Source organism: Medicago sativa, chromosome 7 (genome assembly GCF_051527215.1).
Source record: "Medicago sativa cultivar Bolivia chromosome 7, Bolivia_mono, whole genome shotgun sequence".
Taxonomy (NCBI): domain Eukaryota; kingdom Viridiplantae; phylum Streptophyta; class Magnoliopsida; order Fabales; family Fabaceae; genus Medicago; species Medicago sativa.
In genome coordinates, this window is record NC_140755.1 from 90,652,940 (window position 1) to 90,670,906 (window position 17,967).

At 32.3% G+C, this 17,967-nt stretch overlaps 1 protein-coding gene and 1 pseudogene across 1 annotated transcript; one reads left to right on the forward strand and one right to left on the reverse strand.

Moving 5' to 3' along the window:
- The first annotated feature begins 6,076 nt into the window (after positions 1-6,076).
- Positions 6,077-17,752, forward strand: LOC146910114 (VAN3-binding protein-like; annotated as a pseudogene).
- Positions 7,737-15,079, reverse strand: LOC146910115 (protein LIFEGUARD 4-like). The gene is made up of 6 exons (XM_085724963.1): positions 14,872-15,079; positions 14,741-14,785; positions 14,152-14,268; positions 13,826-13,983; positions 8,169-8,219; positions 7,737-7,811 (listed from the first exon to the last, which is right to left on the reverse strand). Exons 1-6 carry the CDS (start codon positions 15,050-15,052, stop codon positions 7,737-7,739), a joined length of 627 nt encoding a protein of 208 aa, XP_085581089.1. The 5' UTR covers positions 15,053-15,079.
- Positions 17,753-17,967: the final 215 nt, after the last annotated feature.

The window sequence follows — 17,967 nt, forward strand, 5'->3', positions numbered from 1 at the left end:
TGTTGCTGCAAGCACACCAGAAATTGAATTAATAGCATAAACAACGAAACAAAACTTTCATTCTGAGTATAGTAATTTCGACCGTGATGATGCCGAAGACACACAAAAGCAGAAGCAAGGTTATCAAAATCGGGACTTTACTTCGAGTCGAAAGGGGGTAGCAAAATCGGGACTCGTAAAATCGCAATCAAAATCGAAGGATTTTATTCAAGGACTTTTGTAGAATCGATGTAGGATAGCAAAGTCGAGACTCGTAAAATCGCAATCAAAATCGAGGATTCTACCAAAACAAAAATAATGTTAAATATATGTTATAAATTGCATATGGTCATAAATGTCTAAAGTTCAAAGTCCACAAAATACATATACATAAATGTCGGAGAAGTGAAGGAATGAAAATTTTTGGCCTTTCGGGTATTTATAGAACGGGTCATGGATTCAAATCGGGTCAATTTACGAACCAGGTCAAAAATTGAACCTTATAAAAAAAATGAACAAAATCCTTCAAAATCCATCAAAATCCTGCGATTTTGAATGGATTTCACGATTTTGTGCGATTTTGTGCGATTTTGATAGGATTTTGCCTGTTTTTGGGACTTTGCTATGGATTTGAGTCATTAAAGCTACACAAAGTCGCAAAAACCAGGATTTTGAGAGTTAAGTCGGGTTTTTGATAACAATGAGCAGAAGTAATTGAGATTTCATTTAATTAAAACAAACCTACATACAAGTGAAAAATAATAAAATAGGGTTGGCGGAGAAGACACTGAGACGCTGGTAGTATTCCGCGGGTGATTAATTTGTGATGGCTGCCTTAGATGAATTGAGAATTATGATTAATTTCATCATGATGATACAGAAATTTCACACACAAACACAAGTTGGTGGAGAAGACCTCGGCTTGGATGATTTTGAGGATTAGTAGAAGTTTGATATGAAAAATTGAGAATTAGGAGAAAAGAAGAGAAGACGCTGAATGAATGCGAGAAGAAGTTTGATTGAATTGAGAATTATGATTTCTATGTAGTGTAGATTTATTATATAGTAATAGAAGAACCGTATCTCCATATTTGATTTTATTTTTTTTTGTTCTGGCAGAAAGAGAGTTAATCCTCGCAAATTTTACACTATACTTCCTACAATTAATTATACTCTCACACCCCAACACTTTACTTAAACAACCTATTTTGATCTTATGCATATATAAGTTTGCTAACTTTGACCAACAAAAAAACATGAAGATCTAAGTTAGCAAATGTGAACCTTTTCACTTGGACAAAAATACCATTTATTTTATTATTTACAACTAATAACTTGAGGATTAATTTAGTAATTTTCGTTATAAGATATTTGTTAACTTGCCCTAATTTGCTAAATTAGACCCATTTTTGTTATGAACATATAATTACAAACATTAAACAACAAAAAAAAAAGACAACGGTCCTTCAAAAAAAAATGACAACGGTTTTGACATCCTTAGAAAGAAAGACAAAACCGTTTTGACAAAAAATGGTTACAATTTTTTTAAATTATATAACTACCCTTCGTTTAAAAATGATTTATAACAGTAGTAGGTGGATATTTTTGTCCAAGTGAAAATGTGTACACTTTTAAAGTCATGAAAGGAATTGTTTAACGGTGTGTTTGGTTGGGCGTTACTATACAAAATCTCGTGTCCCAATGCTCATAAAAGGTGAAAATAACAAAACTCGAATTTGTAGAGTTTGGCCAAACGCACGGCAACGGGTATCCCACCGTGTAAACAAACACATGCTAAGTAGTTTAGGTGCAACGACATTACAACTTGTTGAAGTTTGCATGATTAATTTCGACCTAGGTACTTTTGAGAAAATGAAATCTAATATTTCATGGTTTAGGCTTCCATCAGAAAAAAGGAAGTTTATAAGCTAGTTTATTGCAGTTTGTAAATAAAAATAAAAAAAAAACTATCTAATTGCAGATAAGCTAACTTATATTCCCTCCATTCCTTTTCTTTTGATGTTTTAGGTGATTGCACAAATATTAAGGAATCATTAAATTATAGGAATAATTGTATGGTTTATACTAAAATACCCTTACTTACTCCTTGATTTTTTTTCTCAAAATTCTAATCTCCTTAATTATTGAAACTCACCACACAAATTGCATTTATTATTTAAACTTCCAATTTTCAAAGTGTGTTTTTCAACAAGGGTAAAGTTGGATAAAAAATATTAAAAATTCTAAAACATCAAAAGTTTTGGAATAAAGTTTAAGTTCTAAAACATCAAACGAAAAGGAATGGAGGGAGTAGTGAATAAGTTAGATTATCGCGAATAAGCTAGTAGATTGAATTTGAAGTTTTCAATAAGATTAGTGGTTTAATACTTGAATTAACTCATTTTTTTCCTTTTAATTTTTACTTAACTTTCTTCAATTAAAATGATAAGGGTAAAAGTAAGAGAATCGTTATATGTTATAATCTTAAACATAACTTGAAGTATCATTCGAAAAATACTAAGCTCATAAGAGAAGACCGACCGTCAAACAACTTTAATTTAGTCTTATGAGTTTATATAGTTATCTGCTATAAGCTAGCAGTTTGACATTGTCAAACATAGCCTTAATCATAATAAACGACCTCTTATTTCAATTAAAATAGCGAATATTACAATTCCATATATGCAATATTATAATAATTAATTTTCAATTTTCAGATCAGAAATCCACATCTGGAAAATCCACAAAAGGTTGGCTTAGCTTTGAAGGCAGAAAAGAGAATATGCAGGATTTTTTTCATAATGATTTGAGATACGTGGAGTTACGCGGTTGTGTTTGTACCATGAAAGTAATTGAGTTAAGTCATCTATTGAGGAATGTGAATTCGATTAAGCAAATTACTTTTAGCTCTCGTGATAGACTCTATGCAGGTGTTGGAAGGTGGACTAAGAGCTCCGATGGTGGTTGTTGGTTTAAAGAGAATCTTATACATGAAATGATTAAAGATGAAGTAAATGAACATTGCCAACTTATAATTTTGTAGTGTTATGTTATTTATTTATAATGAATTTTGTACCGTTAGTAGTTAATTCATTCCTACACTGACATGAATTACAATTTTAATTATCATTTGAGGGGTTTTTTTTAATTTATTTTTACATGAAGTTATCATTGTAGTGTTGGACATGTGGGTCTGGTTAGGCTACTTTTTTTTTTTTTTTAGCAAAGGTTAGGCTACTTTTTATTATTAGGCTAAATTACATTATGATCCTTTAAGTTTGAAGTTTGTGATATATGAGTCTTTAAGTTATTTTGGTCACACATAATTCTTTATGTTTAAGGTTTGTAACATGTAAGTCCTTTAAGTTATTTTGATCACACATAAGTCCTTTAAATTTGTAAACGTTTGCAACTTAGTCCTTCTGTTAACCCAAACTTAAAGGACTAAGTTGCAAATGTTTACAAACTTAAAGGACTTATGTGTGATCAAAATAACTTAAAGACATGTATGTTACAAACCTCAAACATAAATGACTTAAGTGTAACCAAAATAACTTAAATGACATATCTGTTACAAATCTCAAACTTAAAGGATTCCTAGTGTAATATTTATCCTTATTATTATTATTATTGAAAGATCTTATAGATAAGTATTTATCATTTTACCTCAAAAAAAAAAAAAAAAAAAAGTATTTATCATTTGACACTCTAAGTTGAAGGTCTCTACGTTGGGTTGAATTGTAAGAGGTCGAGCATGGTTTAATTGTAACCGTATAGTTTGTTTGAACTGCACCCATAAGACTTGGCTAACATGATATGCCTTGATAGAGAAAAGTGCAAAAACCTGCTCTTACCATGATTTTTACACTATTTTCATTGTAACCTTCCTTATTATGGAGGGCCGTCCCTTTTTTGTTTTCATTCTCTTTAAATCCATCCTTCTCTATGTTTCTAAAATAGTCTACCAACTAAATTTAGCCGAAATCTACTCTTGCTTAACTAAAAGAAACTTAGAAAGCATTAAATTCTATTGTGAAGCTTTCATGGCCTTTAAGAAAGGGTAAAAATCAATAGCCAAGTAACTTAGTATTATAAGAGGAAATGATGACTTGTTTTTTTGTTTATGAAGAGGGATTTTGATTGGAAGAACACTAGGTCTTTCAAGAAAAATATAGTTGGGAGACTATTTTAGAAACAGAGAGAAGGAATGGATTTAAACAGGGGGCTGTCTGTCTGTTTTGTGAAGAAGGTGATGAGGATGATTGGCATTTTCTCTGGTGGAATGCCGTTACAACAGTGCTGTTTGGAATAAGGTGGCTGCTACGGTGCACTCAATTAAGGACCTTTTTTCTGCCATCTTTTTGGAACTGAGTCCGCAACAAGTGCATAACTTTTTTATGCTTGTTTGAGAGCTTTGGTGCAATAGGAACAATCTGGTTTGGAATAACATCAAAGAAGGGCCTGATCAGATTATAAACAAGGCTGTTAGGATGTCGCAAGAGTGGAATTCGGTTTAACAAAATCGTGGCTAACGTATTAGCAAGTCTGGTGCAGAAATTATGCAGGTTCATCAGCAGTGTAATTTGTGGAAAAAGCCGCTAGAAAATTGGCTCACGTGCAACGTCGACATGGCATTCTTTTCACATACATTGCAGACCGTTTTTCTGAGATGTATTCCCTACCATCATGACCAATTTGTCGCAGCATTCACCTTCTGGATTCTTAGTGATTCAGATTTTTTATTTAAAAAGGTGAAGGTACGAGTCTCGATGAAGCTATGCAGTGGGCTCACCAAAGAGGTTGGGAAAATGTTATTTTTGAAAGCAATTCCAAAGTCAGTTGACGCTATTCACTGTTCAGCTAGACTTGCATCAGAATTTGGTTCCACTATTACTAACATTAAAACAAATTGTCTGTTAATTCAAAGTTTGTGGTAAAGTTTATTAGGCGACAAGCGAATTCGGTTGCTCATACTTTAACAAGGGCATTCTTAGGCTAGTCACCAGTGTTTTGATTTTTCTCCCACTTATATTGATTTATTCTTATTACTAAACGGAGGAGTTCTTTTGTAAAAAAAAACTAATATAAATATAGTTTCCCACACAATGATATTGGAATATAAATAATATATTTACCCCCTCAAATGCATTCTTTGGTATCACATTGAAAGAGGGAAACTTCTTAAACCCTCATTAGATCCATCCCACGCTTCTTGTGCATCAATGTAAGTTTCTCTGGTGCCTTTTTTTTAATTGAAGCTTAAGGGTCTGTTTGGGAGGGGCTTTTTGGAGGGTTGGGGTGAGTGGTTTACTGTCATTTAATCATGGAACTGCGGCTACCTATAATACCGTTTTTAAAAACATCAAAGATATCTACAATTAATCTTTCGGTTACATACTCTTGAAATTCAGTTTGTTTAGAAGTTACCACTTCTGTGATATCATTTTCCTTTGAAAACCAAGTTACCCCTATGAATTTATTTATGGTTTAAAGAATAGTCTCTGGCTTTGGGGGTCCTCATTTGTTTATCTAAATATTGACTGAATTTTACATGTTAAAGAAAGGACTATAAGTCTGGTGCATTTATGTCCTTATCAGGAAGTTCTCCAAAAGAGTTTGTTATTAACAAAAGATATAATCCAATAGCTTATGAACAACAAAAGCTGTATTGAAAATAAAATCTAGACTACAAAGAAATCAAATAGAAGGTTCATCCTTGCTTAACCTATGAAAATTAATAACTCATGTTTGATAACCCAGAAACAAAGATAGAATCAGCTAAACAAATCTAAGGTGTTTAATTTTCGGGATTGACTAAACAAAATACAAAACTATATAACCTGTTTCATATTCTATATGTAATATTGTACAAGGAAAATCAGCACATCATATCGTCGAACATTATACCACGAGTCGCAACCAAACAAAATCAGATCTGGAGATGGTGACCTGTCGGCTGACTCGATCCATTTGGGGTGTATCCATATAGATATCTTGCTGCAGGTAAATGTTTTACACTGTGTGGTCATACATCATACAATATCTTAGGAAAGTAAATATGCAAAAAGTTCTTGAATTGTTCTTGACATGGAACATCATGTCAGCTAGGGTGAGTCCTCGAGTTCCAATTGAGTTTCTGTCAAGGTCATGGAGCGCTTCAGCTCTCAAAGTCACAGAAGCTCTTGCTCCAGCTCATTCTCAACCATCTCTTTCTCCATGCATGCCTTCAAATGGTTCTGTTCCGGAAGAAACCTGTAACCACACTGTCTGTGATGAGCTCTCAACACTGTCAAAGAATCAGTTCTCTTTTGCTTCCTCTGATAGCTACTTAGCAGTTCTCTTTAATTGTTATTTGTCAATTATATACGTAACAGGAATTTTCCTCGTTAACGTCACGTAGATTATCTTACAGCAGCGTGCCTTTGAATGGAGGAGGTTCATTAACCGGAAAAAATAGTCCAGCAATTTCTCATTCTGATGAACTTGACGATGTTGTTAAGGTATATAATAAATTTTTACTAAACCATGATAAACTCTATTAGCTTATTTTCTAATAAGCCAGACACTAACATATTTTACCATGTTGTTTGTGCTTATTCCTGTTGGTTTGTGCAGTTGTTTTAGGAAAACAATTCCATTCACCTGTTATTTAATGGTAGGAAGGCAAATGCTGCTGCTATTGGTAATGACAAGGCTTGTTCAGGACCGAAAACTATAGGAAGATGGTTGAAAGAGAGAAGAGAAAAGAAGAAAGAGGAAAACCTAGCACATAATGATCAGCTGCATGCTACTATTATTGTGGCCGCTGCTGCTTCTGCTATAGAAGCCATTGCGGCTGAAATAGCAGCCTCATCGACACCAAACAAGGATGAGAAGATGGCCAAACCTGACATTAGTGGAAGCGCAATGTGTGGAGCCTGCTGAAGCAATGGAAGCTGAGCGCGGCCACCTTGTTTCCGTGGCCAGCTCAGCGGTTAATGTCCCCATTCTCACGATGATGATTGCACTACTCTAACTGCTGCAACTGCCAAAGGTAAGATATTTTTTATACTCATTGTTAAGCATCCATTTTCTATTATAATGTAATCAAAAATATATTTTTCATATCATGCAAACGTCACCATTGTTGATACTGTAGAAAATTGAAGTTATATACAGCTAATGTTGCTTTCAAATGCAGTAATGTCACAATTCTAGATACAACGTAGTCCATCCCCCTAACAGACAGCAGTTCCTTGTAGAAACATAAAAAACCTTGACATCGCAACATACCAACAGCAATAGTCCTTACCGTAAAATCATTAATGAGATATACAAGAAACCATTAAGACATCATATTATGCAGCTGGACATGCTCTTTTAGACAACCATTTTGTTTTAAAGAAGCCAAATAAATAATATATTAAAAATCCATTCAAGCACAAGATGCGTAAAGAGCGGAAAAATTACAAAAGACCAAAACATATTTGAATCAACCATTCAAAATCGTTATTTAATGTTATTCCAAATATTTAATCAATTTTCTTGTCCTTTCATTATCTACTTAATAACGTTATGCACGAATTCATCCAATAGGAAAACCACAACAATAAAATATTGGCGTCAAATTTTTTTTTTAACACTATCAAAAGAATTGATAAAAACAAGAAGAAATCGAGCACATACCACTAACAAAGGCACAATCCAATCCAATCGGAAGAGCAGAAGTGACGGTGATAATTAGTAAGATCCTACAACATATATACTTATCCTTTATTCTACTCATATCCAACAGGATGAGAAATTGAATCACATCCCCATCCTGGACGTATCCTATCTCCATCTCCGTACTCCTTGTGAATCATTTTTTAATAAAAAAAATCCAAATATGCAATAAAATTTTGTGTATTGAAAGCAAATTCCAAAAATGTAATAAAATCAAAAGATAAAGCTTAAGTCCTATATACGTATGCTAGTTTATCAGTTTGGTGCCTATATGAAAATAGCTTTGAAATCAACACCAATTGCAATAATATCCAAGATAATTGAAAATGAAAAAAATATGATTTCAAAAAATAACGACGACATTTTATGATCGAAGAAAAAGTACAAGAGAAGAGGAAACATACCAATCCTTTGTGTTGGACGTATTTGGTCTGACGACGACATTTTATGATCGAAGAAAAAGTACAAGAGAAGAGGAAACATACCAATCCTTTGTGTTGGACGTATTTGGTCTGACAGAACCCATTTTGAATTACCTAAAAATTCACATAGAGAACAGTGATAAATATAGAGAGAAACAAAATGAATGAAATGAAATGAGAAAGAAGCACTAACATCACCAGATTTGTGAGCAGTGTTGACCGCTTGAGAGAGAACCAAGAGAAGTGCCGTTTGACATATGCCAAAGGAAATAGGTTAGGTTTTGTGTTTCTATTTAAAGGGTAATAAAGTAATTTTATATTTGGGATGGGTCTGGGTATGAGTTGCGGTGGGTACATATATTTCATGTCTCATACCCGTGTTTTGAAATCGAGGAAAAATATAGGATACAAAGTTTTGTATAAAAATTTGATTAGATGCAAAAATTAAAAACTATAAAATGCAAGTACACAAGTTGAAGACAAAGGCAATGAAGAAAGAAATTTGGAGGAATATAAACGGTGGTATCATGGAATTGAAAAATCATAGTAAGGAAGTAAATAATCCAGCAAAAAATGAACAAGATAAAAAAGGAGTAATGATCAAAACAATAGACAAAATATTGTAGAACAAGCACAAGTTGGAAGATGGTCATTCTGATGGATTTGTGTATGGAATTATACCTGAAAATGGAAAACCAATAAGTGTTGCATCTGAAAATCTTCACTGTTGGTGGCAGGAAAAAGTGAGGTTTGATAGAAATGATCATTTTGTATCAGAAAGGATTTCGCTATAATGTTAATATTTCGGACCAAAGTATTCCACTTCAATGGAGATAATAAAGTATCTCCTAAACACAACATTAGGGACACTTTTGCATGTCTTATGCAATTTTGTTGTAATCCAAATCAAAGGAGATACGTACACTTAGAATCATTTTGATAATAATTATTTACATGCAAACTATGAAACTATTAAACACCAAAACAGACACTATACATGACACTCACATTTATGCTCTATGTCTGTCATGAAACTGATTATAGTGTCTGTTTCGGTGCTTCATAGTTTGTATAAAAATAATTGCTATCAAAATGAATTTGAAACGAACATACCTCTCCTTTGATTTGATTTACAACCAAATATCTCTATTGAAGTGAAATACTTCTTGGTCCGAAACAATAACATTATAGCGAAATTCTTTTTGATACTCAACTATTGCGCAACACCATTTCTATCAAACCTCACTTTTTCTTTTCACCAACACTAGAGATTTCCAGATGCAGCACTCAATGGTTTTCCATTTTCAGGAATAATTTCATACACAGATCCATCAACATGACAAAAATCTACCAACTTGTGCATGTTCTACAATATCTTGTCTATTGTTTGCTCATTACTCCTTTTCTATCTTGTTTATTTTGTTTATTTTTTGCTGGATTATTTACTTTATTACAAAGTTTTTTTTTCAACTCCATGATACCCCTACTTATGTTTCTTTCAAATTCCTCCAAATTTCTTTCTTCATTGCCCTTGTCTTCGACTAGTGTACTTTCAAGGATTGATGTTTTAAAGAATTAACAATTTCCATTTTATAGTTGAGTTTGTGAGAAAATAAAAGTTGATCGGACAAACTGAACACAACTGCAATAGTCAATATGACAACTTCTAGAATTAATTTACCAGTATCCCGTTTCAAGTATCGTAAGAAAAAATAGAGTTTCTCTATTTCTTACGAATCGTGTGAGAAACGAAACACAAGAATGCTGAAGTGTAGTATATTTTTATGAAAAATCAACGAAAATTTCATTTGCTATTTACACAATACACAAAGAATTGGTGGACGAAATCGCCTAAAATACATGCGCTCGTCGGTTTCGTTGTTTTAGATTTTGTAAAAAAACAGCATTTCCAAAAAAAAAAAAACTAAAGTTGTTACTAAAAATTGAAATCTAATCCAAGTTTATCAAAAGCCAACTTAATCAATTTTCTTGTCCTTTTTATTATCTACTTAAAAATATTATGCACAAATTCATCCAATAGGAAAACAACAACAATAAAATATTAGCGAAAAAAAAAAAAAACAAATGACACTGCAGGAACCTACAACATTTTTCACTTCAGGCCTAAAAACACAAAGAGTGATTCCTAAACGTTTAGGCCATGGTTTCTTTCTCGTGGCACATGTGTAGGAATAGCAATGAGGCGGGGTGGAGGCGGGTTTTACCTTTCCCATCTATATTCCTGATTCTCGTATCTCATCTCCGTACCCGTATTGAATAATTTTTTAATAAGAAAATCCAAATATGCAATAAAAATTTTGTGTATTGAAAGCAAATTCCAAAAATGTAATAAAATCAAAAGCTAAAGTTTTAGTCCAAAATACGTTATGCTAATTTATCAGTTTGGTGCCTATATTAAAATAGCTTTGGAATCAACACCAATTGCAATAATATCGAAGACAAATGAAAAAGAAAAAAAAATACGATTTCAAAAAATAACAACGACATTTTATGATCGAAGAAAAAGTACAAGAGAAGAGGAAACATACCAATCCTTTGTTTTGGACGTAATTGGTCTGATAGAACCCTTTTCGAATTACCTGAAAAACAATTCATATAGAGAACCGACATTGATAAATAAAGAGAGAAACAGAATGAATGAAATGAGAAAGAAACACTAACGTCACCAGCTTTGCTAGCAGCGACGGCCGCTTGAGAGAGAACCAAGAGAAGTGCTGTTTGACATATGCCGAAGGAAATTGTTTAGGTTTGTGTTTCTATTTATATAAACAAAAAGGTTAATAAAGTAATTTTATATTCGTCGGGTTTGGGTCATGTCTTATAAATTAAAAAAAACTAATCTATATTTTGTAAAAAAAAAAAAAAAACTAATCTATATTTATATATAGACCGAATCATATATCAAGAACAAATAATAATAATAATAAAAATATATAATAGAAAATCTTTTTTTTAGATCTAATTTTAAAATATATTTTAAGATGATATATATATATATATATATATATATATATATATATATATATATATATATATATATATAAGGGATGACAATTGGACCCAGGCCTGATGGGCATCCACAAAAAATACCAGCAATGGGTAGGGTAAAACCCCGTTTTTATGGATATAGGCTTGGGTCCGGGTAATTACCCGCAAATTTAGATGGGTATGGGTGCGGGTAAGGGCACTATACTACCCAGCCCCGCAACCCGCATATACATATTTATATAATATAATAAATATTTTATTTATTTTTTGTGTACAATTATTTAATTTACTTAGCTATTTAAGGATAAACCTAACCCTAAAAACTATTACAGTAATCGTCTCATCCTTACCTTCATAAGTTCACGAGCTACAAATATATGATTTAAATCAATTTGATGTTTATTTTAGCATGCACTTTTTTATATGTATTTTGAATGTTTTTATTTTAATTTTTGATGAATATTTTGGATGTTTTTTTATTTGGTGAAATACTACAATTTCTACTATTTTATGAGTTGCTTTAAAAAAAAATTGGATCATAGTTTTATTTCAATTGTGATGTTTTTTATTGTCTTTTTACAATTAAAGTGCGGGTAATGGGTACGGGTATGGGCACTTAGGTGCCCACAGGGTATTGGGAATGACACTAAAATTGTTACCCACGAGGGTACAGTTTCGAGTACGGGCATTTTTTACAAACGTTGTTACCCACGAGGTACGGGCATTTTTTTACAAATGCGGGTATGGGAAAGGGTACTATAGTACCCTACCCATTGGGTACCCATTGCCATCCTATATAGACTAAATCGTCGTATATCAAGACACTACCAAAAAAAAATCATATATCAAGAACAAATAATAATAATAATAATAATAATAATAATAATAATAATAATAATAATAATAATAATAATAATAATAAATAGAAATCTTTTTTAGATATGATTCTAAAACATATTTTAAGATTATTTTATAAAAAAAATATAAGATACTTAATGTAATATGTATATTAAAGATAAGATATTTTCTAATATTATAAAGAATTGATTTTTTGACATTAAAATTATTTGGTTGTCATTTGGATTTTGTGCATATTTTTGAAACAAATTACTTGGTTGTCATTTGGTTTTTGTGCGTATTTTTTAAACGTGTGTAAATAATAGATGAGCTAGAAATAAACGCAGATGTGTTTCTGTTTTGATGTTAAAATATTGCAATTGTATGTGTGTTAATCACGGGTGTATTTGGATGTTCATTTTTAAACATGGGTTAATATGATTTGAAATTTGTAGATTTGATGGTTCTGTGTTAAGAAGAAATGATTTTTGTCATTAAAATTACTAGGAAGTCCTTTGGATTTTGTGCGTATTTTTGAAATGCGTGTAAATCGTGGAAAAGCTAGAAATAAACATAGAGTATGCTTGTAATATGATGTTCAAATATCACAACTGCATGCATATGTTAATTACAGGTGTATTTTGATGTTCATTTTGAAATGTGGCTGATCAGGTTAAACAAAATTGTGGCCTGATCAGGTTAGAAACAAGGCTGCTAGGATGTGGCAAGAGTGAAAGTCGGTTAAACAAAATTGTGGCCAGTGCATTAGCAGGTCTGGTGCAGAAATTATGCAGGTTCATCAGTGCAATTTGTAGAAAAAGCCACCAGAAAATTGTCTCACGTGGCACGTCAACACATACATTGTGGATTCCTACTGCGTTTCAGATAAAAGAAAGTGAAGCTATCAGTCTCCTTGAAGCTATGCAGCGGGGAGAATGTTATTTTTGGAAGCGATTCTAAAGTCGGGTCGATGCTATTAACAACACTTCAGCTAGGCTTGCATCAAAATTTGCTTCCATTATTAGTAACATCAAATATTTTGTCTGTTAATTCAAATTGTGTTACAGTTTATTAGGTGACAAGTGAATTCAGTTGCTCATACTTTAGCAAGGGTACTGGTCAATGCTTGCGCTAGTCGCCACTCTTAAGTCTGGTGCATTTGTGTCTTTATGAGGAAGGTCTCCAGAAAGCAAGGGTGGAAAGGCAACAATTCCATTCACCCATCAAAGAGAATAATATATCTGGATTCAACACTATGAAAACATGTTATATAGTAACTGTGTCCCTTATTATAAACACTCTTTCTCTATTTCAATTGGTATATATAGATATTGCAAATATGTGCTGCAACTAGTACAATAGCACTAAAATACGGTAACTTAATTGAGTATCATTGATAAAAATAATAATTAACGTATCTAGTAATTTGAGAATGAAACTCATATATCCAAGCTATAGTTATAATTTCATAAAGCAACCTTGGAATTTTAAAAAATAAAATGCAGAACTACATTGGAATATAATATGTTGTAATTATATGATCTTCAAGCTGCAGCTCCAAAAAATAATATAGTAGTAACTAGATAGAGGAAGAAGCAGATGATCTCTAGATACAACAAAACCGAAGAAGAAATGGACCGATCATAGGAGAACCTCTTGATTATCTTGTAAGTGTGATATACAATACAGCCACAAAATGTAATACATGAAAAGCACCCATGGATAATAATATGTGACAACTTATCTAATAGAAACCAAACCTGTAAACAAAGGATCACAATGTTATTATTTAGATATATCAATATCACTATTACAAAGCTAATTTGCATGTAAATTATTAAGCACTAAACATAAGCATTTTAATAGCAAAATACCTTAATCAGGCCAATGAGGATATGAACTAACAAAGCTCCAATCAAGAATGGAGCTAAAAAGCTGAAATCATAACATCTTTTTGCGGCCCAAAATGTGTAGAGAGTCAAACTGAACACAACCACATTAGTTAATATGACAGCTTCTAAAATTACTTTCCCTGCATTTGAAAAAATAAATTTGTCATTGAATATTTTTTTGAGTAATTTTGTCATTGAATATTGAAATTGATATAACAAAAAATATTAGTGACAAAAATATATATACTTATCATTATCAGAAGACGTAATTAATTAATAAAAAACAAAGAAGATAATTGAGTACGTACCGCTAACAAAAGCACAAGTCAATCCAATGGTAAAAGCTGAGGTGACGGTGAAAAATTGGAGGAGGAGGAAGTAATTGAGAGTGTGCTTGTCATTATAATAAATTAGTGGATAGAATGCTGTAAAGTAAACAATTAGTAGGAATAAGAGTCTTATAATTAGGTTTCCTAAAAAAATGTCTTATAATTAGGTTAAATAAGTTTTTTACTTATTTATAAAATTATAAATTTTATTTTTTCTTTCTCATAAACGCTTAAGAGTTACATGTTTGTGTCTCTAAACATTTCAAAATTAACTATGTGAAACTTACTTTTAAATATTTAAGTGATTTTTTTTCCAGACATGTTTAAAACATTATAAAAAGTTCATCCACAAAAGATAATATGCATGCAAAAAATCATTAAAAATTAAAAAGTTTAATTAAAAAGTTTAAGAATGATTAAATAAATTTGAGTTTATGAGGATTTAATCTCACATGTTGAAAAATTTTATAGGACACAATCATGCCGGCATTTTTTATAAGGACAAAAACAAAAGTTAGTAATTTTATAGCACGAAAAACTTATTTAACCCTAATAATTCTAAAAATACAATAATTAACCAAGTTATGATGAAGATATAAAAAAACATAATCATGATAAAAGAAAAAAGAATAAGACACGCACTTATCCATGGTACAATGCGAAGGGCATGATAAAGAGCATAGCCTTCTTCAGTGTTAATGAAGAAATTTGCAACGGGACGAACAAATACAACGACGGAGGCAACAGCGATAGTGAGAAGCAACTGAAAGGTGATGATGAAATAAACCTTACGAATGAAGGACCATCTTAATTCAGGACTCTCAAGCATCGTAGGGTAAAGGGTTCTTTCCCCACTCTCCACATCTCTTTTTTCAGTCATGTTTCCTACACAAGGAGGCAAAGGTTCTATGAGGCTAGGGTTCTATTAGGATACAAAATTTTGTATAAAAATTTGATGTACAAAAACTTAATACTATTCTATATTTATATATAGACTGAATCATATGTCAAGACCAAGTAATAATAAAAATATAATCCCTCAAAAAAAATATATAAAAAATCTTCATTTAATTAGATCTAATTCTAAAATATGTTAGAAGATATTTTCTAATATTATAGCATAATTATAATTATTATAACATAATAGTAGTTTGGTTGGAGAACATGCCTTCGTTTATTTAAATCTTTTAAATATATAGAGAAATGTTTTCAAGACAGCAAAGATAGACATAGTATGAAAAACTATTTATGTTGTTTTAAATACTAGTTTTTATGTCATCGTGAGTCTAGCTCAGTTGGTATAGACAATGCATAATATATGCAAGGGTCGGGGTTCAGGTTCTAACCCCGGCCACCACAAAAAAAAAAATACTAGTTTTTATGTCCCCCGGAGTTGAGTAACACATGATCTTCATGTTTTTTTTTCTTTCCGTGAATTAGGTATCCTCCAAGCACAACCTCGTAAAGACTAATCTCTCGAACCTTATGAGATTCAAATAGGCGACAACGATGTTGGAATTATCAATGCTCTAAAGAATATCATGAAAAAAAAAAAATCGTGCGCGTAGTAAGATAAAGATAAGTGGAAACAATGTTTGCAAGTTTTTGTCGGTAGTCACCCTAGAAGATAGACGAAGAAGAATGGATGGAGTCATAATATAGTTTGAACTGCACCCATAAGACCTAGCAGGTTGTAACATGACATGCCTGGATATGGAAACGTGAAAAAATATGTTCTGATTATCATGATTTCTACACTATCTTCCTTGTAATCTTTCTTATTATGGAGGTCCATCCCTTTTTTGTTTTCAATCTCTTTAAATTCATTCATTCTCTCGGTTTCTAAAATATTCTCCCAACTAAAAGAAACTGAAAAAGCCTTAGATTCTATTATGATTACCAAGCTTTCATGGCCTTTGAGAAAACCATTAGTTTAATGGTGGGAAGATGGTTGAAAGAGGAAGCGCAATAACAACCATTGCGGCTACCACAGTTGCCTCATCAACACCAAACAAGGGTGAGACAATGCCCAAAACTGACATGGCTGTTGCTTCAGCTGCAACATTAGTAGAAGCGCAATGAGTGAAGGAGGCTGCTGAAGCAATGGGGGCTGAGCGCGACCACCTTGTTTCCGTGATCAGCTCAGCTCTTAATGTCGGTTCTCATGATGATATCACTACTCTTACTGCTACAGCTGCCACAGCTAACACATTTGACGCTCATTGTAATACATTTATTATTTCCTTTCGAACGTGATCAAAATCAATTAATGCTTTCTTCAAAAAAATAATCATATAGCGTAAGCAGGGCCGGCCCTGTGCAAGTGCATCAAGGCCCTTGGCACAGGGCCTCAAACTTAGAGGGGCCTCAAAATTTTAAAAAGCGAATTTTTTTTTTACCTACGACCAAAATTCGTCACTAATTGTCCTTTTTTCTTACGTAAAAGTCTGAAAGACAACAATTTTGCTGTCAATTATGCATTATCCATAGGCCTATTTGTATGTGGGTAAAAGTCCTAATTAAACTGAAAGACAACAATTTTGCTGTCAATTATGCATTATCCATAGGCCTATTTGTATGTGGGTAAAAGTCCTAATTAAACCATTACTCATATGTTTAACTACAACTCAGTTGTCTGTAATTATAAGCGGTGTTAGAATTTTTTTCAACTATTTTTTAATGAAAAATTGTCAAGATTATAACACGGCCTCCGAATTGTCGGGTACGGTCCTGAGCGTAAGTGTCGCTATTCTCGATATTGTAGGAAATTTTGGTTATATACAGCTAATGTTGTCGTCAAATGCAGTAATATCACAATTCTAAATACAACATGTAGTTCATGTAACGGAATTAGGAGTTTAGTAGTTAATTTTAAATAGTAGTTTTATTTTATCAGTTTACTATTTTACCTCTAATGGAGTAATGGTTGTATTTAAGCTTGCCTTTGTGGCTCATATGAAATCAATCAAATGTTTCAACAATCTTCTTCCCTAAAAGCCGATCTTTACATTTTATACAACAATTTCTCTTTTGTATCGGATTCTATTCTAAGTCATTAAAATCCCTACATTGAGGGTCGGGTTTTATCTGTTCGTTCTTATAATCCTATTTTCCCGTATATATCAATCCATCCCCTAACCGCAGTTCCCTTGAGGCTGTAGAAACAAAAAAGTCTTGACGTCGCAACGTACGAACAAAAGCAGACCTTATCTTAAAATCCTAAATGAGATATACAAGATACCATTAAGACATTAGATTATGCAGTTGGACAATCTCTTCTAAACCAAAACATATTTGAATCAACCATTCAAATTGGTTAATTAAAGTTATTCCAAATCTTTAGTTTCACAAGGATAAAATGTGGTCAATACCATATGGCCCTTGATATGGAATATTGCTGCTGTGACACAGCTTGGGAAAGGAACGTGGGGCACACCATTATGTGGAAAAGATAATAACATAAACAGGTGCAGCAGCACAAGTTGGTAGTGGAGAAATTGTGAATGCAGATAGTTTTATAGGTTCCTGCAGCCAAGAACTAGTTGCTAACGGTAGTGAATTTACTCAAACGCACCCCTAACAGTATGATTATCATTATTATCGATTACAAAATATTCTATTAAGACTAACTCAATATCTTGTTTGGAAAAATAGTTTCTGTTTACAATTACATACATAGAACAAGAGTGAGTTACCAGTATGCAGATGCTGTGCTAGAAATGTTCATGGATTTACCGTCATGTCCAGGAAGAGAATACGATACATGGACTCGAGGCATTTCCAGGTTTCTCTCAA

Excerpts from the sequence above, each read along its gene's own strand:
- LOC146910115 (XM_085724963.1), bottom strand. The coding sequence starts at position 15,052 with ATGACTGAAAAAAGAGATGTGGAGAGTGGGGAAAGAACCCTTTACCCT. Across the intron at positions 13,984-14,151 it reads GACTTGTGCTTTTGTTAGCG|GGAAAGTAATTTTAGAAGCT; the intron begins GTACGTACTCAA and ends TTTCAAATGCAG. Across the intron at positions 8,220-13,825 it reads TCCTCATTGGCCTGATTAAG|GTAATTCAAAATGGGTTCTG; the intron begins GTATTTTGCTAT and ends GTGAATTTTTAG.